Here is a 23733-nt window from a genome sequence, read left to right as displayed (position 1 = left end):
GGGCAGGAAATCCATACCAGTGTAGACTCATCTGAGTCCTCATAACTGGGCCAGAAAAAAATAAATAAATAAATACAAAATAAACAAACAAATAAATAAATAAATAAATAAAATATATACTGAGAGGCACACGAATCTTAGAATAGCTGGCGCTGTGTACGCCCTGTACAGAGACCTGAACTGAGTTTCCAATATACCTGTAGTCGCAGTAATCATATATATCCTGATAGCAGAACTCGCAGTAATCTCTGATACCGTAGCTATGGTGCATGCAGGGTACAGGCTCCCATAGGAAGTAAGCGTATGAAGTACGCCTACAGTGACAAAATAAGGTCTGTGCCACAGACAGAGCAGTACAGGCAGGGCCGGACTGGCCCACCGGGATACCGGGAAATTTCCCGGTGGGCCGCGGCACCTGGGGGGCCGGAGGGAGAGATGGAGCCTGCAGCACAGGAATATCGCGGCCGCCGGCCGCATGTCGGTGCCGCCGGGTGGCCGGTCCGGCGGCACACTATGAGGTGATTACTTGCGGCCGGCGGCCCCATCTCCTGTGCTGACAGCTATGATGCTGTCAGTATCAGTGAGTGCGCCGGGCGGCCGCCTAAGCGATCCAGCAGCACACTCACTGATACTGACAGCAGCATAGCTGTCAGCACAGGAGGACTGAGGGAGGGGGCGGAGCTAACTACCAAGCTCCCTCGCGGTTCCCATAATTCCCAGCTCAGCCACATCATAGAGTAATCCCTACTCTATGATGTGTAGATGCTGGGAATTATGGGAACCGCGAGGGAGCTTGGTAGTTAGCTCCGCCCCCTCCCTCAGTCCTCCTGTAAAAAGGTCAGAAGGGGAAGGGGGGGACAACAAATAAAGAGGGGGGGGAGACAAATAGAGGGGAAGGGGGGCAAATAGAGAGGAGGGGGGGACAAATAGAGAGGAGGGGGGGCAAATAGAGAGGGGGGGGAAATAGAGGGGAATGGGGGGACAAAGAGGGGAAAGGGGGAGGCAAATAGAGGGGAAGGGGGGAGGCAAATAGAGGGGAATGGGGGAGGCAAATAGAGGGGAAGGGGGGCAAATAGAGGGGAGGGGGCAAATAGGGGGAGGGGGGAAGACAAATAGAGGGGAAGGGGGGCAAATAGAGGGGAAGGGGGGGCAAATAGAGAGGAGGGGGGGCAAATAGAGAGGAGGGGGGCAAATAGAGGGGAATGGTGGGACAAAGAGGGGAAAGGGGGAGGCAAATAGAGGGGAAGGGGGGAGGCAAATAGAGGGGAAGGGGGGAGGCAAATAGAGGGGAAGGGGGGCAAATAGAGGGGAAGGGGGAGGCAAATAGAGGGGAAGGGGGGGAGAAATAGAGGGGAAGAGTGAGAGAAATAGAGGGGAAGGGGGAGAGAGAAATAGAGGGGAAGGGGGGGCAAATAGAGGGGAAGGAGGGGGACAAATAGAGGGGAAGGGGGGGGATAAATAGAGGGGAAGGGGGGAGAGAAATAGAGGGGAAGGGGGGAGAGAAATAGCGGGGAAGGGGAGAGACAAATAGAGGGGTAATAGAAACACAGGGGAAGGGGGGACACAGAGACTGAGGGGTAATAGAAAGACACCAGGTTGGGGGACGACGACAAAGAGACAGAGGGGTAATAGAGAGACATAGGGGTTGGGGGGACAAAGAGAGGGGTATTAGAGAGACACAGGAGAAGGGGGGACACAGAGACATATGGGGTAATAGAGAGACACAGGGAGGAGATGGGGAAGAGAGACACAGGGAGGAGATGGGGAAGAGAGACACACTGACGGTTTGTTGGGGGGACAAAGAGACATACAGTAGGGAAGGGGAACAAAGTGACACAAGATTTGTGGGAGGCAACGCTGGGCTGGGGAAAAAGAGACAGAGAGTGGCTGGGAGAAGAGAAAGAGGCACACAGAGTCTGGAGTTAGAAAGAGACACACAGATGAGATTTGGAAGGGGAGAAAGAGACAAAGTGGCTGGGGCTAAGAACAACACAAAAGGGGCTGGGGGAAAGAGAAATACAGAGGCTGGAGAAGGGTAAAAAGAAACAAACAGGGACTGGGATGAAGTAAAAGATGCACAAGGGTTGCTGTAAGAGGAAAAAAAAGGAGACAATTGGAGACAAGATACACTAAACAAGGTAAAGGTAATAGACGTAAATTGATGTGATCCTGACAGTAATACACACTAGGGATCGACCGATTATCGGTTTTACCGATATAAGCGGCCGTTATTCGGTATTTTCAGCAATATCGGTATCGGCCAATAGGGATACCGAGATTGCCGATAATACCTCCCAGGACCGCCAGGCTCATTACAAGCCCGGCGGTCCTGGGGGGGCGGGCAGCAAGCGTTTACTCACCTCCCAGCAGCTCCTCCAGCTCCCCAGTGTAAATCTCGCGAGACCCGCGGCCAGCTCTGACGGCCGCGGGTCTCGCGAGATTTACACTGGGGAGCTGGAGGAGCTGCTGGGAGGTGAGTAAAGCTTGCTGCCCATCCCACTTCCCTCCCCTCCCCCAGCTAAGCCAATGCCACTGGACCACCAGGGATTAACATATCCCCCCTCCCTGGCAAGGCAACAAGCAGGGAGGGGGGACAACAAAAAATAAATAATAATAATTAAATATATAAAAAAAAAAAATAATTTAATATAAAAATGAAAAAATAATGTTTAAGAAAAAATGCCCCCTCACACACACACTATTATTATACACATACACTACACAAACACACTGTGTATATAATTCAGTGTGTTTGTATAGTGTGTGTGTATATATAATGCAGTGTGTTTGTATAGTGTGTGTATATATAATGCACACTACACAAACACACTGTATTATATACACACACACACTATACAAACACACACTGCATTATATACACACACACTATACAAACACACACTGCATTATATACACACACACTGCATTATATACACACACACTATACAAACACACACTGCATTATATACACACACACACTGCATTATATATACACACACTGCATTATATATACACACACTATACAAACACACACTGCATTATATACACACACACTGCATTATATACACACACTATACAAACACACACTGCATTATATACACACACACTATACAAACACACACTGCATTATATACACACACTATACAAACACACACTGCATCCACTACACACACACTGCACAAACACTGCATCCACTACACACACATACACAGCTCCCCTGTCTAAACACACTGCATCCACTACACGTGGCATGTATATTTTGTACATTTACCTTTAGAAATAGTTTTTTATTTTCCAAAATGGTAAATGTACAGAATATCGGCAAATTATATCGGCTATCGGCCTGAAAGTTCACAGGATATCGGTATCGGTATCGGCTCTAAAAAAATCAATATCGGTCGATCCCTAATACACACACACACACATATATATATATATATATATATATATATATATGCATGTATATTGATGTGTGTATTAGTAACATATAATTAAGCCTATAATATTTACACATATAGTAATATACATTTATATATGCATAATACACACATAAATGTCATATATGTATGTATGTGTGTATCTGTGTATGTGTGTAATGAGCACGTATTGGCCCTGTCTTGTTGCTAGTTGCATACTCATGCACAATAACATATTCAAAGTGAAGAGCGCACCCATAGAACTTCAAAATTAACCAGATCACTTCATTTTTTTTAGTTGTGCAACTGCAGACATTCAGCATTTCAGTATCATTACTAAAATGTCCTTAATAGGCCAAAGTAGTTGTACTGAAACATTGATTACATGCAAATGTAACTACTTAAAATAAAGGCGCTCTTTTGATTATTTTGAAGCCCTATATGCGTTCCTTCGTTGGAATAAGAGTTTTCAATTTTAAGTTATTTTTTCACCCTCTATATCAGCACACTATGCTGGCGCGACGCATTATTGGGCTGGTATAGAATTTTTTTCCAGGGCTGATTTTAGTTCCCAGTCCGGCCCTGAGTACAGGAATACTGCCTATAGGCATGTACTCCAGCCCAGTAAAAGAAATCTAAATATACACATCTCAGCATCTATACACACACATGCACACACACAAATCTACATCTATACATTTATACAAATACATACACCCACACATACATACATCAACCTGGATATAGAATTTAATGGGAAAATGTCACAACATTGTCCCCTAAACAGAAGGAGCAAGCACAAGCTGTATGCAGTCACCTAATGAAAAAAACAAACAAACTGACATGCAGCATGACAACCGAACCGGGTGGAGGCAGACCTCCAACGTGCCAAGTAATGAAGTGTACCGACGGGGTAGGGGCAGCGAGCGGTCGCACTCTCTCCCGGTCGGACTCTCCCCCGCCGGTCAGACACACGAGGTCCGCGGGCGGAGGCAGCCGCGGCGAGTGGCCATGTGGGAAAGAAGATCCGGCCGCTGGGTACTTGTAGAAGCGCACGCGAGTACCCCCGTGTACCGGCAAAGTACATGGGACCGCCGGAGATTAAATCCGCGGTCCCGGAGCTCGGGGGTCGAAGGATGCAGATGTAGTAAGCCTCCTGAAGCCCCCGAGCGGCACACACACCGCCAGGAAAAGGCAGAAGCACATTGCATGAAAAATGGGCATACATAATCCAAGGAAAACGGACAGGGGGTCGGCACAAGTCCAAGAAAAGAAGAGCAAGGACCCCAAAGACCCCCCACAAATATATAGGAAACTACTGCGATGTTGCAGGGGACAAAGAAATCACATAAGATATAAAACATCATGATTGGAACAAATCCAGCAAGGGCAGAAAAATATAAATACCTAAGAAAAACTTTCACAAGAAAAATAAATAAATAAATACTGAAGATAAATATATCTATGACTAAATACCACAAGTGTAATCTTCAAAATAGGATCTAAAATACAGAATATAAGCAATAAAATCCCAAAGCCACCCACTATAAGCAGGAGGCTGTGGTACTCTGACCTGTACTGATGCGGAGCAGCAAAGAAAGAGGAAATGATGCATGGGGAGGGGAGTTTTATAGTACCTAACTTTTTTCTGATTGTTTTTTTTCTGTGCTGCTGTGGAGTTCTAGTAAAGAGAGACTTAAACAAATACGAAGCCTCATGTCATGTTATAAAATTAGTGTTGGACCCACCAATATTGGGGTACTATGATGTAACTAGTTTGGGACACACCAATATTGGGGTACTGTGATGTAATTAGAGTAGTACCCACTAATATTGGGGTACTGTGACGTAATTAGTGTAGGACCAACCGATATTGAGGTGCTGTGATGTAATTGGTGTAGGACCATCCGATAATGGGGTACTGTTATATAAACAGTTAGGACACACCGATATTGAGGTAATGTAATGTAATTAGTCTTTAGGTCTACACTTGAAAAAGCCTATTTTGGGCGAAACGCGTTGTGTTTTTATAAATTTGTTATTATTAAAGTATTTTTAGACTACCTATATTCTTATGGTCAGTCTTTTTTATTTTTATTTTTTGCTACTTTTATCCTGGCTGTTTCCTACTGTTTTAAAGATCCAGTACTACAAAGAAATCCTTAGGTGGGGATTATTCCACTCACGCCTGGTTCATAGAGCAGTGTGGCTGCTCTATTTATTGTAAGTACGTTTCATTTTTACCTTTTGCACTATTTTATTCACTGAGAACACTATGGGCCCTTTTTTGTGCTTTTGTCTTTCATAAATCCTGCACTCCATACATCACCAGAAGGATATCCTACATGTGGGGAGTTTAAATACCACTGTATGCTGTTTTACCTACAGCTGGTTATAGCTCTTATTATTGTAAGTTAGCACTCTCAGGACTTCAGTGTTTGTCTGTAGCTGCAGGTGCCATACGTTATTGTACCATTGGTCCGTCCTTTTCCCTTATGTTTTTTTATATGCTGACACGCATTTGAGTCGTTGTACAAAGTATTGAAGAATCACCTATTGTCCAGCTATATCCTACATGTGGGGAGTTTCGAATACCACTGTATGCTGTTTTACCTAGAGCTGGGCATAGCTCTACTGATTGTGAGTTGGCATTTTTCTCTTCTGTGTTGTCTGTGACATTATCCTTTATGGTTGTGCACTATTGGTCTTCCTTTTTGTCTAATTTTGTTTTTCATATCAACCCTGAGGACCTCATCAAGAACCAAAGAAGACCTACCCAAGACCCCCTTGTGTATTTTCAGAGACTTGTCCTTTTACTACCTCCCATCCACCTAGCGCACCCTGTATTTTTGTTGTTTCCTGTAATGTAATTAGTGTAGGACCCACCCATGTTAGTGTACTGTGATGTAATTAGTGTCGGACCCACACATATTGGGGTACTGTGAGTTAATTAGTGTAGAACCCACTGATATTGGGGTACTGTGATGTAATTAGTGTAGGACTATCCGATAATGGGGTACTGTGATATATTTAGTTGGGACCAACCAATATTGAGGACCCACCAATGTTAGTGTACTGTTATATAATTAGTGTAGAACTCACAGATATTGGGTTACTGTGAGGTAATTAGTGTAATACTCACCGATACTGGGTTACTGTGAAGCAATTAATGTGGGACCCTCCGATAATGGGGTACTGTGATGTAATCAGTGTGGGACCCTCCGATAATGGGGCACTGTGATGTAATTAGTTTGGGACCCTCCGATAATGGGGCACTGTGATGTAATTAGTGTGGGACCCTCCGATAGTGGTACCCCACTATGTCATTAGTGTGGGACACTCCGATAATGAGGCACTGTGATGTAATTAGTTTGGGACTCTCCGATAATGGGGCATGTGAAGTAATTGGTGTGGGACCCTTCGATAATGGGGTACTGTGATGTAATTACTGTGGGACCCTCCGATAATGGGGTACTGTGAAGTAATTAGTATGGGAACCTTCGATAATGGGGTACTGTGATGTGATTATTGTGGGACCCTCCGATAAAGAGGTACTGTGATATAATTAGTGTGGGACACTCCGATAATGGGGTACTGTGATGTAATTAGTTTTGGACCCTCCAATAATGGGGCACTGTGATGTAATTATTGTGGGACCCTCCGATAATGGGGCACTGTGAAGTAACTAGTGTGGGACCCTCCGATAATGAGGTACTGGGATATAATTAGTTTGGAACACTCCGATAATGGAGTACTGTGATGTAATTAGTGTTGGACCCTCCAATAATGGGGCACTGTGACGTATTGTTGGGCTAAACACAATATGGCCATATGGTGTAACTGAATCCCTATATTTGTTTCCAGACACTGCATGAGGACATCCAGCGTCTTTCTTTAGCTACCCCCTCCTGTCTGATGAGGTGCAACACTGACCTAGCATCGAGGGAGATCGCTGCTGAAATTGGGTGAGTACAGATTTTCTTTTTTAAACCGTTTCTGAACCGGAGGGTATGCCCCAGGGCTCTATAGTGTAGGGAATATGACTCTGTATTCCTTACACAACAGGATCCCTTTAAGTAGCCTTGTAAAAGTGTGTGTGTGTGTGTGTGTGTGCGCTTCTTAATTTGGATGTTGCATATATTTTGTAGAGACCAGGTGTGTGATGTTTGATGGACCCAGGTAGGCAGCAGTGTGTTATGGTGCTCATTAAATATGTTTATATGATACAGGAGTCCATATGGGGCATTTAATCAATATTCCAGGGATTGAGGAGACTTAGGAACTGCAAATTTTTCTTGAATATTTTCACTGAGGCTATTTTTGTTTGTTTTTGTTCATTTCTCAGTTTAGGGAATAAACCTCGTTGTGCCATTTTTCAGTGTATTAAATAGCACATTCCACATTAACTCTTCACAGCCGTGATATAATGAATCGAAATATTGTTTCTTCAACAGCAATAACAGACACATAATCTCCGTCTGTGTTTTATCCATCATTTGCATTTCATATTCTGGAACATTCCTCTCATAAATCAAAAGCCCTGAGGGGATTCAGAAAATCCTTTATCTGTTCACAGAAAACATTATAAGGAATCTTCTGATTGAACTGAAGATGAATTAAGAACTGTCCTTCCTTCGTCATCTGAAAGAATTGGCAAGCTGAGCGCTCATCGCCAAACAGCAGGTGCGTTTCGAGTGCCGGTATTGACAGAACGCTGATACTTCACAAAAATAACTTTCTTGGTCTTCACTGCTCCTCAAATCAGTGCTTTATCTGACGCCGATATCAGTTAACAATAGCACCTAACTACAGTTTACATCTCAGTCATTGTGTAATTAAACAGGACAAACCGATTCTAGCGCAAAATAGGGACACATCAGATGTCACGTTAAAGATCAGCTTCAGTAATGGTTATTAAGCTTGTGTCTGGTGTTCGTACACACGTTCCACTTTATACATGTGTAAACATTAAAGTCACGGTTTAAACAGCTTATTATTAAATTAACGTAAACGCAATCTATGTAATTAGGCTGTGTGTTATCAAACCTGGCGTTTTGTTTCTTGCACCCCCTTGACTTTCTCTGCGATTTGTTGGAGAGTTTTGACAAGTCTTTTCTGTTTTAAGAATTCATCATTCATAGCTTTCCCAACGCAGAACTGGAGTGCGGCCAGCAATTTCTCGTACATACTCTTATAATGAGACTCATTTGTAGCATCTGTTAACAGCCTAAAGGAAAACAGTAAAATCTTGTTTAAAACCTGAAGAAATCGCAATTGAAAGTTTCTGTAATTTGCACAAAGTTAACAAAATTGTATGTTTTCATGATTTTTTTTTTTATAAAAGTCAGTTTTGTAAATACTTCCTCCATAGCACAAGAGGTTAACTAATATATCTAATCAGACCTATTTATTAATGTTTACCAATAAAAACTTCACTTGGGCCTTATTATCTGTCCGTTTAACTGCAATGCAAAGTTTATACTGCGGTTTGAATCCTTCAGAGATTTTCATCAAATTCTCTGAAATTAAAATACATGAAAAAACGCCAACAGAATGAAATACTAATTCACTGATTAAACAAGAGACACAAACTAAGAACATTTAATATCACCCTAATAAACTGGGCCCCTGTCAGAAATCACCACAAGTTACATCTCACCTTTCGTTAATAATAAACTCCCTCCAGTTATGTTTTTATTAACCCTTTACTTGCCATCTGTGAGTATAGTTTTGTGGCGGAACCGCCGCCTGTTCGTGAATTGCCTCTCTTTTTTAATATGTGGGGTTCCCCAACCTTTCGTTTTGAGAGGTCTTCCACAAAGGGAATTCATTCACCTCCCGAACGGGGACCATCCTGATACCTCATTTAGAATGTTAGGTTAGAACGTTCACACCTCGCAACGTAAGTGTCAAACTGCAAACCGCAAAGGGAAACAATGAGTGCTATCCTGGGTGGCCGCCATTCGTACAGTTGAACGCCGGCCACGGGGAGCATTTGTGGATTGTTTCACAACTCTTTCGTCTCCCGAACAAGGACCTCCCGGTGCACCATTAGAACGTTCACACCAAGTGATCAGAATGTCTGCACTTGCAACAGAAATGTGAAACTGTAAGGGAAGTAATTAATGAGTTCTCCCCTGGCTGGCCGCCATTTCGTATAGACGAACATTGCCCGGGGGAGCATTTGTATCCCGAAAGGAGATGCTCCCCTTGCCAGGTTTCTTGCAGGGACCTCGTGAGCGGAGACTGGGCTAAGAAAGGTACCGAACGGAGGATCCCTGGCGTTGGTGTTGACACTTCTGGGGCATTGGCTATGTTGGCGGGCTTGTAGGTGCCTGTAGGGACAAAGAGGCCAGCTCTTTTCCTGCGGGCGGGCTTTTCTGGGCCTGGGAGACAAAGAGACGGTCTCTTTTTCCCGAGCCTCGACTCCTAGGCACAGAGGCTCCTGGGAAGAAGACCCCCTGGCGGCTAGTGTGGGAAACCCTGTGTTTTTAGTGGCTGGCTTTGGGGACAAAGGAAACTGTGACAAACTGCCATTTGCCACTGGCTTTCTATGTGCCAAACTGCTCTGCTCCCCTGGCTTATGGAGAAGCCTGCTTGCCAGCCTCTTGCCACATGACTATGGCCCTGGCATATATGGCATTTGAAAACACTATTTGTGCCCTGTGACAAAACTGGAGATTGTGCACAGATATGACTATTGTCCATATTTCTTATGATTCCCTTCCTTTGTTGCACTGTTACCCATGTGTTTCATCTGTTGGTTCGGCTGGATAGACTACCAGACAAACTGTGGAGTTACTGGGTGGCCACCATTTCATGTATCAGAGGCACATGGTGAGAACAATGGATGAAGCACATGGTGAGAACAATGGATGGCGGCCATTTTAACTCACAGGCACTGTTGTGACTTTTCTACACGGTGCCATCTCGCCGGTATTTGATGCACAAAGACATTGTGCAGTAGTTCTAAACTATACAACAGGGGACACATTATACAGTAATTATTTTTCATATAGCCTGTATACGTTCTGCAGAACCTGCATTAAACCATATCTTCCAAACTACTAAATGGATCTGGGTGAATTTTGGATATGTGGTTCATCCAGACCCCCCGGTATTTATGGGGTTATTGCATGTTTTGGGGTCCCTGTTATATGTTTTATAATACTGTATTTCTCTGCCTGTGATAGTTATATTACCCATTGTGTTCAGTAATCATATCACAGGCAGAGGGGAGGATTTTGTGTGGGAGTGTCTGTGTGTATTGTACGGATTGATTGGGTGTATTTCAAAACCCTGTGGGCAGTACTAGGTTTGTGGATTGTGAATAAAAGAGGCTGTATGTGCCAGTACAGTCATTTCTACTTCACCCTCAACTCGTAGTCTTGTTTCGTGATTGGAGGGGACAGCTATACTCACACTGGGGATTGCTATGCTCTGCATACTCCCTTGAGCTTTAATCACTTAGCTCTTTTAAGAGCTTGTTCCTGATACGCTCTCATGGAGGAGAGGAGAGGTCTTCCCCACACGGTCCTGGAGGACAGAAGCTGATCCAGGGTGGACAGAAGACGGTGAGACTCCAGTTAAGCTACGGCGGTTGTGGAGTCTGCGGTAGTTGTGGTGTCCGGTGCGGTGCTTGTGATCCTCGGCGCAGGCTAAGAAGCGTCCATCAAAGGAAGGTAATCAGTCGGAGTACGGGGAGTTCCGTTACAGAAACCAAGTCCCTTCCCGCGCTAGGGTCCCAGGGATGGGGAGGATCTTGGGATGTGACTTTGTCTGTGTGGGAAACCCCTTGTATGGGGTTATGCATAAAAGCTGTGTGTGGCCAATAAAGTGTTGTCATACCTCCAGGACTGTGTGTCGTCCAGTTACTGGGGGGGAATGGGTCTTTTTTTTCTAATTGTTCCTGACCGGCTGAAGGAAAGGAATTAGTGGAGGTAACTGGTCCGCTACAACTGGTGGCAAGCGGCGGGGTCGCATTCCCAGCCGTACGGAACCAGCGTTTGGGGAGCCGAACAGACCCATGAACTACATGACTTTAAAGAGGCAAATGTTACATGATTTGCTGGAGGCCAGAGGGCAATCATCCGGCACTCGTACCAAGGCTGATCTAATTGCCACCCTCATGGAGGACGATCACCTAAATGGTGAGACAGCTGTAATGCAGCGGGAGAGCGAGAAAGATGCTCTCGACAAAGAAATGGCCCAGTGCTTGGTCTACTATGTAGAAACCCCCTCAGCAGAAATTATGTCCAGGACCTTCTCAGAGGCACAAGCCTGTGACGGACCGCCTGCACCCCGAACGGGTACCTCCGTCAATCGCTGCTTCCTAGTACTTGCGAGTACAATAAGCACTGCACTGGAACACCTTAACCACCGTAAACCCCACAAACTGCCGCAGCTTGGTTGGGGTCTCGCCGTCCTCCACCCACCCTGGACCCAGGGTCCAGCATCCTGTGGGTAGGCCTCTCTTAGTCCCGAGAGCGCAGCAGGAACAGCTCTTGCAAGAGCTTATTGATTATACTCATGGGAATATAGTGATTATAGTAATAGAGTGTAGTTCTCCAATCCCCCAAACATGAGCCAAGACCTCGTGCAAGATGATCTGAGAGTTTAATGGTACAGGTCAGATTTTTATACAACTTTTCAGGCCAGAAGAACACCCACTTGACCTGATGGGGCACAAGTCACAAATTGTACAGACCAATAGAATCAATGTAACAATGCCTGACACTCCTACATACAGCACACAATCCTTCCCCTCTGCCTGTGATACAATTAAGGTAGATAATGTATTAATGTAATTATCCCCAAGCATAAAAAACACATATTTTACAAAGTCTCATAAGTACCCCAAAATACAACACATCCCCTGATAGCCCTGACCTGGGTGAACAACATATCCAAAAATCAGAGCAGGGGTTCAAAAGTTTAATGGAAGTCTCTTTTTGACCAGCTGCAAGCATGGCTTCATGCCCAAAATAGTTCCAGAGAATTAGGCTGGGCGGCCGGTCTATTTCCAATGATTAAAGTGCACTTCAAATAGTAGAACGAGATCGTTTGAGCACAAAGTCACTGTTGAAGGGTGTTCGGTAGTTTATTTCTAGCGAACGGCGCTCTGTTCGTGCATATTTAGCAGAACATAGATGGAGGTGGAAGTCCCAGCGGTGTTCGTGCTGTTGAGTGTCCGATTTCAGTTCCATGAACTCGATGGCAAAACACCGCTGACCACGTTCGATTAAACAAGATGGCCGCCGCCACGTGTTCACCTATATGAACGATGACCACCCAGCCGTTCGTCAATTAAGCTGCGGTTTACCACAGCTTCTGGCAGGTTAACAGGCTGCACACTCCACTGTGTTAAAGTTCTGACCAGCTGCACACGTGGTCCTATGCCAAAAACTGTTCCAGGGCGTTTGGTGCTTTGGTCGGTCAACTTCTGGAAGCTCCTGTGTCCGAAATATAGGGTGCTTCAGCTGGCTCTCAGGCAGCATTTGTGCCCCTTAGTCACCTTCCCTCAAAAAAGCGATCTCCTGGCGAGTTGCAAATTTGTTCAAAATCCGGGACCAAGTTGTCCGGGAGGTTCACGGTCACCTCATGCTGAAAACAGTTCCATAACATTTGCGGCTAAGGTGACTAGGGACCCACGGAGTCCTCATGTCAAATTTAGTTCCATAACGATCGCGGCCTAGTACCGCGGAGGACAATTTGCTGGTTTCTTCATGTGAACGGCCGCCAGGGAGCTAGTGTTCAGTTCCATTCGAATGAAGGGAAAGCTGCTAATGGTGGCTGGGCAGAGTTAACTCCTGAACCAGGGTCTTTGTATATGGCCCATAGTCCTTGGGCAGGAGGCTAGCTAGCAGGCTCCTCCACAGTCAAACTCAGGGGAAATTGGTGGGTTAATCACTAAATTGTTAGGAATTCACAATTAATTTCTAATTTAGGACACAATGTCTTTATTGAATAAATAGCTGATTTAGTGACATTTTCCAATACTATTTAGGCTTACAATTTGCAATTCCCAGTTTAATAAATGACCCTGTCAGTATTTGATCAATGTGTCGATTCATATGACCAGGAGCTAAGTTGGTAGCACAAACACAATCATGAGGTCCTTTCCTGCCAACCCAATTTATTTCCCTTGTGTCTCGCATACGGGTAGAGCACAGAACTGTCCAAGGGCAGCACATCATCAAGAGCTTATCATTAGACATGCATGCGCTGTGCATAGGCACTAAGACAGCAGCACTCTCTGGAAGGCCCTGTAAACTGGTAGCCAGGCAGACAGGCCTCTTCAACCCTATTTTAGGCAGGCTTGCCCATTATGGGCATCATTGGCCCCCTCAAGCCTACACACAAAGCTTTATCACATATATTACAGCTGCCAATGTGATGTATGACTGCGTCTTTACCATGACCAATACGCACCACTGTGCTGAGCCCAGAGCGGACCATTAAAAGGGTAATTATTGAATAAACCAAGGTATATAAAGAGAAAGAGATCACTGTCACGCACAGTATTCAGTAATATCTGGGCTAAGGCTGTCCCTAGGAGAAGGAAAGCGTCAATGAAACAATGAAAGTTTAAAGGGAAAGTGCGATCACTACAAGATCACTCTCTCTGTGCAAATTGGCAGAACATATTAACGAGAGTCCTGCAACTTGACGGTTTGGCATTCCCAGTGTTTATATGGGTCACAGGACTAGATTTGGCTTGTACCGGTCAGACATGCAAGCTCCATTACATTCCTGGATATTTGTAATAAACACCAGATAAAATAATAACAAGCATAATGTAAAATTCACATAACTCATAGAATAATGCAAACAAGGGACAGCTTACCAGTAGAGGTGATGGGCAATTTGGACACTTTGCAGGGATCGCTGCAACAACAGTCTGACCAATGCGTTATCCAAATCCCATTCAAACTTGATGGCCTGTGAGGGAACATATCGTGAGTTTGGGTAACTGGGCTGCATATTTTTAACATGACTTAATGTTTTCAACAAGTGTAGAATATTGAAAAAAAAAGAAGAAAATCAGTGCAAATAGCTCATAATGGCCGTCCCTTGAAATCCACAGAACATAAATAATCACATTCATTCAGTTAACACCTTCATAGCCAATGCCATTCCACAGGACTATCTCGCTTTAGAGGGAGCACCTGGTAGTTCATTCAAAAATATTTCTATAAACCAGTTTATACATTTGTAGTTTTTCACCTTTTCCAGCAAGGGGATGAACATATAGGCCTCGATTTAATATTGTTGCATAAAGTTTGCAAATTATTTTATATTTCTGGATTAAAAAAACAATTTGGATAATAATCAAATTATATTTTAAAAATATCAAATATGTAATTTAAAAAAATATCTCATTATATACCAATTAACTACAATATTACTGTGACAAATGCTCCTCACCCTGCCACAAACTCCTGGAGAAGTGTGGAAGATATCCTGCCCACCGACTATGACCATATTTTAGGGCGCTAATTGGAGGGTCTATAGAGGAGGTTGAGAATCATACAACAACACCTAGCAGGTGGAGGAGCTCATCATATTTTCGGAAAGCACCGAGTTCAAAGATGACCAGGAAGTCTTACTTAGCCTGCTGGAACTCGTCAGATCAGGGGGCTAGCTGTGTCCCTCTGAACGTGGGACTTCCACCTAATTCAGGCTAGCAATATCCAATCCGGGCGCTTTTTGGACACATTGGGCGCTCCAAGAAGACCTTTCGGTGGATGTATGGCATGTGGTGGTTCCTATATGTTTTATGTGTTTTTGATTTGTGGCGGCCACCCCGTGAGAGCAGGTCTCCGTCGCCAGAGATATCCTTTCCCCCTAGTATGAGTGGTGCTGAAATGTTCCCAAGCAGAAATCCAAGCAGTAAAGAAGCAGGTATAGCGGTTCCCTACAAACACGAGACAAGGCTCTGTGTTAAGGCTGAGGCTGAACTGGTTTAATGGGAGCTTTATATACAAATCCTCATGCAAGGGGTTTATCCTTACATATTCCAGGGGCCTTCCCCACTGCAGAAAAGTACATACATAATTACATTATCTCTCAGGTCCAGGAAATACATGATAGCATCACTCTGAATAGGGGAAAAGAACATCCTTGGTGGCAAAACCCCTCTTCCTCTCGGAGTGGCCACCACACCCTCCTCTTAGTGTTCCCATACCCCCCTGCCCTCCACTGTCCTATATTGTTCCACCCCCACCCTTCACATAGTGTGCCTAGTTCCCCCCATTTTTGCTACATGAAACATTTTCCAGTGAACAATGACATTTAGACAGGCATGCTTGCATTTAACATCACATAACAGAACTATTTCACTTTACAAATGAAACCATAGTGAGACAAACAACAAAGCAGTAAAGTAATGTGCGTGTCAGGATTCTCACCATGACCTCCAGACAGGGTCGCCCCTTTATTGCCCGAAGAGGGATTTGAACCTTTGTACTCTGTAATTCTGAACCTGCTCTCTTACCTCTGAGCCATTTCAGGACTTTGGATAACTCCTGTTTATTCTTGAATTGCCTGCAGCACTAGGGGGCTGGACTTCACCTGGCTCAGACCTGTCAGTAACTCTCCAGCTGAATCTGATGCCTAATTAACAAGGTATAAGACACTGCCCCTCCCTAAGGGCAGTGTCAGTTCAATGACTCTGGTTAGAGTATTGCTATTCCATGTTCCAGTATTCTCCTGACCTTGGATTGCTACTCGTTTTGTACCCTGACCTCTGGCATCCCCTGACCTCGGCTCGCTACGCGTATCTCCTGATTTCTGGCATCCTCTGACCATTGGCTTACCCTCGACTATTCTCCTGGATATTCCTTTTCTGTACTGCGACTTCAAGCATTAACCTGCACAGCCCCCGTGCACAGATTCACAGGCCAGGTGAGTTCTTCCTTGACCACCTTGGCCTGTGTCTAATTGCAAGGGTGAGCATATCTCTGCATATTGGACTCCCAGCAAGGTAAGCCTGACAGATTGAACTGACCCTTATGGAGTCCACAGAGATAAGAAAAATGCTCACCTCCCTTGCTCAACAAGTGTCCAGCCTGACCCGGACTGTTCTGGAACTGCAGCAAGAAGTTTTATCTCTTAAAGGCACAGTACGCCCAGTCCCAGAACCTGCTTATCCAGAGCCGTTTGTTGTGATGCCTAACCGATTTGATTGTTCCCGTTCCTCCTACACAGCATTCAGACTGGATTGTGAACTTCTTTTTGCTCTTAAGCCTAAAACCTACAACAGTGACTTTGTCAAGGTCCGTTCGGCCATCAACTTACTTGTCGGACGGATCAAGGAGTGGGCATACCGGAAGCTACAGGAGAAAAGCACTGTCTTGGACAGCTGGGAGTCATTCATGACCGCAATGGACTCTCAGAGCTTTACCTCCAGGAAAGCTACTCCCAAGCCTGCTCCATCTAACCGCAGATCGCGGTTACCTAAAGAAAAAGACTCCTACCAAGTCCCCATTATGTCGCAGCGTGGACCCACCGTAAGTGAACCGTCTTGTTACCCTGTTTATCCTCAAGCTAGCTGCGAAACTCCAGGGGACATGGAGGAACCTATGGAGATCGACTTCGTCCACACTAGAACAAGACTGCCATCTGGAGAAAGAGGCCGAAGGAGGGCTTGTTGTCTCTGTTTCTATTGTGGAGAAGGAGGGCACTTTATCTCCCACTGCCCTATTCGCCCAACTCGGCCTAAGCCTCTTCAAGTAGGTACTATTCAGCTGCACCCTGTTATTCCGGCAACACAGCCAGAAAAATGTCAAAGGTGCTGTTGGATGTTTCCACGTTCCGTGATGCAGAAGAGTACCCAGACTACGATGGCTACTGATGCCAGTGTCTCTCAAGATCACATAATCAGTGACCATAAGAACTCACCACCTCCAGAAGACTCACCTAAGGAAAAAAAGCTCCGATAAAATGGCTCCTGGGACCTCTCTCCATTAGTACCCGACACTGGTACCCCAAAGTCCCCGACTGAGGGACTCCGCTCTGGAGACTTTGATTACAAGGACTTCTTCAGTGATACGGAGTCCGAAGACGAGGAATACAGTTCCCAAAAAGAACCTGTTCACGCCCGGAGTGCGTTCTTAAAGGGAGGGTACTGTCAGGATTCTCACCGTGACCTCCAGACTGCGTCGCCCCTTTATTGCCCAAAGAGGGATTTGAACCTTTGTACTCTGTAATTCTGAACCTGCTCTCTTACCTCTGAGCCATTTCAGGACTTTGGATAACTCCTGTTTATTCTTGAATTGCCTGCAGCACTAGGGAGCTGGACTTCACCTGGCTCAGACCTGTCAGTAACTCTCCAGCTGAATCTGATGCCTAATTAACAAGGTATAAGACACTGCCCCTCCCTAAGGGCAGTGTCAGTTCAATGACTCTGGTTAGAGTATTGCTATTCCATGTTCCAGTATTCTCCTGACCTTGGATTGCTACTCGTTTGTACCCTGACCTCTGGCATCCCCTGACCTCGGCTCGCTACTCGTATCTCCTGATTTCTGGCATCCTCTGACCATTGGCTTACCCACGACTATTCTCCTGGATATTCCTTTTCTGTACTGCGACTTCAAGCATTAACCTGCGCAACCCCCGTGCACAGATTCACAGGCCAGGTGAGTTCTTCCTTGACCACCTTGGCCTGTGTCTAATTGCAAGGGTGAGCATATCTCTGCATATTGGACTCCCAGCAAGGTAAGCCTGACAGTGCGGCTAATATAAGACAAGAATAACATTTCACCTAGTGTAAAGAACAGTCTCCATTCCTGAATTAGCAGGTGGCATCATGCAGTATGAAGAAGATATTTATTCAATATAAGGTAATCAAGAATCACAATTTAGATATTTTAATGTCCATGCCACACATTAGCTCTCTCTCCCCTCACCCCTTGGTCCCCGATGTGTCTCCAACCTCTCTTTGTAGCGTGGCCGAGCAGAGCGGACCATGGTACAGGAGCTTCGGTTTCCTGTACCCAGCCGGACTGACAGGAAGTGCTCTCTCAGTGAGCAGTTCCTTTTAGTCTGGGCAGGTACAGGAAACAGAGGTTTCCGGACTGCGGTGTGCACTACTCCGGTAAGCCATGCTACACTGACTGAGTGGCTGTCAGAAGGGAGCGATGTGCCCCCACCTCTTGCCAGTCACTCCAATCTCCCCCCCCCCCCCCGGCGCGCCCTACGTTGGCTGCTTGTGCCGCCTTGTCTGTGGTGTCACCACCCCACCACCACCACCCCATGATGCACCCCCCTTACGATGCCAATGCACTCACGGAAGACAAATTCCTTTGATGGATCCGGCAGTGTAGGCTGTGATTTATTTGAGGACAAACCTGCCCCACCTCATATCCCAACTCACCTGAACAAACTGAGGAAGGTATTGTAACAACTCGTCATTTGGCAATTTCCCAATTTGCTGACAGGCGGTTTCACGGATTTGTTGGTCTGAAAAACTGGAAGGAATTGACAAAACTCAATAGCCACGTAATTAGGTATACCTATCAAGTACAATTAAAGGTTTATTCCAAGCATCCTGATTACTTCAGTCATTGGAAGTGGTCATGGTGCCTGGAGTCTAGATGTGCAGAATTTTGCTATGAAACGTTACTGCGTTTAACCCCTCTGTGTAACTTCATGTCCTGCAGCATTATTGGGGCATCATTAGCCAGCCTGGAATTGGAGTACGAGGTTGGCTAATGTCAGTATTGTGCATGTTGGATGACTAATATCAGCAATGGATGGATGGAGGGAGGGAATGATGGAGGAATGATAAATGGAAGGATGGATAGATGGATGGATGGATGTAGGGATTGATGGAAGGGAATGCGTATGGATAGATGGATGTACAGGCATGTGGATGCATGGACGGTGGATAGACGGAGGGAGGGAGGAAGGGTAAATGGAAGGAGGGGTGGAGAATGGATGGACAGGAGGGCCGATGGATGGATGTACAAATGGACGTGAACACAGATGAATGGATAGGAGGGAAGATGGATGGAAGGGAGGGCGTATGGATAGATGGATAGAAGGATGGAGGATGAATGGAGGGATGGATAAAGGCAGAGATGGATGGATGGACGGGGGTGGAGGATGGATGGAGGGAGGGATGGAGGGAGGGATGGAGAGAGTTGGGTGGATGGATGGGGGGTGGAGGATGGTGGGAGAGAGAGTTGGATGGGAGGATCGATGGATGGAGGGAGAGATGGATGGATGGAAAGATAGATGGATGGACTGGATGGCTGATGGGTAGATGAACAAACGGACAGATGATTGCGACTTCTTTTTCTGAGATAATGTAGAAAGCAGCTGCTTCCTCACAGGTACCAGGACACTATCTGCCCCTGATAATCAAGGCAATTTTCATCAGTTCAATAAACAGGTTCATAAATAGATGTAGAAAATGCATATTAACTGCACCTCCCTCTATCCTTCTTTTCTCTCCTAGTGCCTCGTTTCTAGGAGCTCCATATTGTTGGTGTGTCTGAGTGTATAACAGAGCTCCACAGCAATTATACTCACAATAATGTGTCTGGGTGTATAACAGAACTCCACAGCAATAATACTCCCAGTAATAACAATGTTTAAATCAGTCTGTGTGAATAAGATACATGGTTCTTTTTCTAAATTACATTTTAGTTGGATAAATTGTTATTAGTAAATCACCTTAGATTTCTCATAACAGCCCCATCCCTAGCCACACCCCCACTCACATCCAAAACAGAAAGTGTCTCTCTTTGTCCACGTGAAATTTTGGGAGGTATGTTTTTGCAAGTGGATGATGTCATTCCTATGTGTGTGATGTCATTGCTGTCAGGTCAAGCAGTTCTTTCGCTGCATTAAACAGGCGGGCACGGTGATTTATAAAAGATAAGATTTTGATGATTACATTATCTTACCAAGAATTTAAAAGTCCCAGAGCTTCCAACGGATCAGTAAAATCCCAGTCCATCAGAACCCGATACATGGCGGATATGTTGGGCGGGTCCCATCCTGGCGCACTCCCTAGCAATAGTGGTAAGATGTCTTCTGGTTTATCACCGCACGACCGAAAGTTCCAGAGATAGCGCTTATCAGCTTCAGAAAGGCTGGAGTAAAAGAATTTGTCAGAAATTCCACCAATAATGAGCAGCGCCATTTAAAGAGGTTCTGCGCACCTACAGCCATTTACCAGACACAGAGGGAAGCAATGAAACAATTAGAATGGATAAGATTCAACGGCCAACAAACCGTTACCAGATTTACAATGCAGTTCTATTTAATTTGGATTCATTTTATTACAGATTTTTTTTCTAGATATGGTAAATGTGTTCTATTATTTTGGAAGATTGTAAGAATAGGATTTAAAATTTTACATTTTTCATGAATTAGTTTTTTTGTTTTCGTTTTTTACTGTATGTATTGGCGCTGATGTGTACTATGGTCGTTGTTCCCACCCAAGAGTAGTGGGAGTTTGGGCGCAGAGCTTCTTTTTTTTGTATTTGTATTCACTTTTGTATCACACAGCTATATTACAATGCTGCTGCCCATCCCATGTGTTCCCTATTAAGGGTTAATAAGTAAAGGGGTGTATATAAAAAATACCCTTTTCTGTCTCATTAGAGATATCTTACCAGAAGTTCAAGGAAGCAAGGTGAAGGGTCAGTGTAGGACCCGCTTAGGGGAGTCTGCCTTGACGTTGGCAGGCGGGCCTTCCCTCCAGTGACCATTGGACTAACTATATATAGATAGGGATTTGGGAAAGAGCAAGAAAAGAAATAACAGCTGGAGATTCTGCGGATCGGGCATGATGTACCCTTAGTAGGACATCTAGGGTCCCGTCGCACAGCCCATAGGATTACACAGAATTTCTTCTGGCCCAGTTTTAATCGGGACGTGCAACAATATTGTAAAACTTGTGACACATGTCAACGGGTAGGGAAGCAGGGGGACCACCCTAAGGCCAGGCTTATGTCCATGCCTATTATTGGGGAGCCCTTTTACCGTATAGCCTTTGACATTGTGGGTCCCATAGCCAGGCCTAGTCCAACCGGGAAGAAGTATATTCTCACCGTGGTGGACTACGCTACCCGTTACCCAGAGGCAGTAGCTATGTCCAATATTGAAGCAGAGACAGTAGCTGATGCCCTGGTTAAGATATTCACTAGAGTGGGGTTCCCGAAGGAGATCCTCTCCGATCGAGGGACCCAGTTTACCGCTGTGCTCCCCCAGCAGTTGTGGAAGGTGTGCAATATTAAGCCCCTGTTGAGCTCACCTTACCACCCCCAGACTAATGGTCTCTGTGAGCACTTTAACGAGACCCTCAAGCAAATGCTGAGGACCTTTACTGATGCCTGTAGAGTTTCTGGAGAGATTCCTGCCTCACCTGTTTGCGTACAGAGAGGTGCCTCAGGAATCTAGTGGGTTCTCTCCCTGTTCGGCTGTTTGGAGTGTGGATTATTCGTATGCTTTCTGGTTCGGCTGATTGGAGTGTTTGGTAGCTGCCTTTACATTCGGGAAGGGAATATACTAAACGGCTTTAACCCCTGCTATACTCGGGTGCCGTTACATATACTAAGGATTAAATATAGATACCCAAGGATACCATGTCATATACTAAGGATTACATATAGATACCCAAGGATACCGTGTCATATACTAAGGATTACATATAGATACCCAAGGATACCGTGTCATATACTAAGGATTACATATAGATACCCAAGGATACCGTGTCATATACTAAGGATTACATATAGATACCCAAGGATACCATGTAACATACTAAGGATTACATATAGATACCCAAGGATACCATGTCATATACTAAGGATTACATAGAGATACCCAAGGATACCATGTCATATACTAAGGATTACATATAGATGCCCAAGGATACCATGTCATATACTAAGGATTACATAGAGATACCCAAGGATACCATGTCATATACTAAGGATTACATAGAGATACCCAAGGATACCATGTCATATACTAAGGATTACATAGAGATACCCAAGGATACCATGTCATATACTAAGGATTACATAGAGATACCCAAGGATACCATGTCATATACTAAGGATTACATAGAGATACCCAAGGATACCATGTCATATACTAAGGATTACATAGAGATACCCAAGGATACCATGTCATATACTAAGGATTACATAGAGATACCCAAGGATACCATGTCATATACTAAGGATTACATAGAGATACCCAAGGATACCATGTCATATACTAAGGATTACATAGAGATACCCAAGGATACCATGTCATATACTAAGGATTACATAGAGATACCCAAGGATACCATGTCATATACTAAGGATTACATAGAGATACCCAAGGATACCATGTCATATACTAAGGATTACATAGAGATACCCAAGGATACCATGTCATATACTAAGGATTACATAGAGATACCCAAGGATACCATGTCATATACTAAGGATTACATAGAGATACCCAAGGATACCATGTCATATACTAAGGATTACATAGAGATACCCAAGGATACCATGTCATATACTAAGGATTACATAGAGATACCCAAGGATACCATGTCATATACTAAGGATTACATAGAGATACCCAAGGATACCATGTCATATACTAAGGATTACATAGAGATACCCAAGGATACCATGTCATATACTAAGGATTACATAGAGATACCCAAGGATACCATGTCATATACTAAGGATTACATAGAGATACCCAAGGATACCATGTCATATACTAAGGATTACATAGAGATACCCAAGGATACCATGTCATATACTAAGGATTACATAGAGATACCCAAGGATACCATGTCATATACTAAGGATTACATAGAGATACCCAAGGATACCATGTCATATACTAAGGATTACATAGAGATACCCAAGGATACCATGTCATATACTAAGGATTACATAGAGATACCCAAGGATACCATGTCATATACTAAGGATTACATAGAGATACCCAAGGATACCATGTCATATACTAAGGATTACATAGAGATACCCAAGGATACCATGTCATATACTAAGGATTACATAGAGATACCCAAGGATACCATGTCATATACTAAGGATTACATAGAGATACCCAAGGATACCATGTCATATACTAAGGATTACATAGAGATACCCAAGGATACCATGTCATATACTAAGGATTACATAGAGATACCCAAGGATACCATGTCATATACTAAGGATTACATAGAGATACCCAAGGATACCATGTCATATACTAAGGATTACATAGAGATACCCAAGGATACCATGTCATATACTAAGGATTACATAGAGATACCCAAGGA

At 44.5% G+C, this 23733-nt stretch overlaps 1 protein-coding gene across 2 annotated transcripts in view; it reads right to left on the bottom strand.

Moving 5' to 3' along the window:
- PIK3C2G (phosphatidylinositol-4-phosphate 3-kinase catalytic subunit type 2 gamma) overlaps positions 1–23733 on the bottom strand; it is a 367222-nt gene that overhangs the window by 86845 nt on the left and 256644 nt on the right. For both annotated transcript variants that reach the window (XM_063446623.1, XM_063446622.1), the window contains exons 16-19: positions 20330–20518; positions 18793–18886; positions 14263–14357; positions 8463–8643 (exon numbers count right to left, since the gene is read on the bottom strand). In XM_063446623.1, the coding sequence (XP_063302693.1) occupies positions 8463–8643; positions 14263–14357; positions 18793–18886; positions 20330–20518 (559 nt within the window). The remainder of the gene's footprint in view (positions 1–8462; positions 8644–14262; positions 14358–18792; positions 18887–20329; positions 20519–23733) is intronic.

This window comes from Pelobates fuscus, chromosome 3, assembly GCF_036172605.1.
Source record: "Pelobates fuscus isolate aPelFus1 chromosome 3, aPelFus1.pri, whole genome shotgun sequence".
In the NCBI taxonomy this organism is placed as follows: domain Eukaryota; kingdom Metazoa; phylum Chordata; class Amphibia; order Anura; family Pelobatidae; genus Pelobates; species Pelobates fuscus.
Note: the sequence above shows the minus strand (reverse complement) of the source record. Positions and strands in the feature narration are given on the sequence as shown.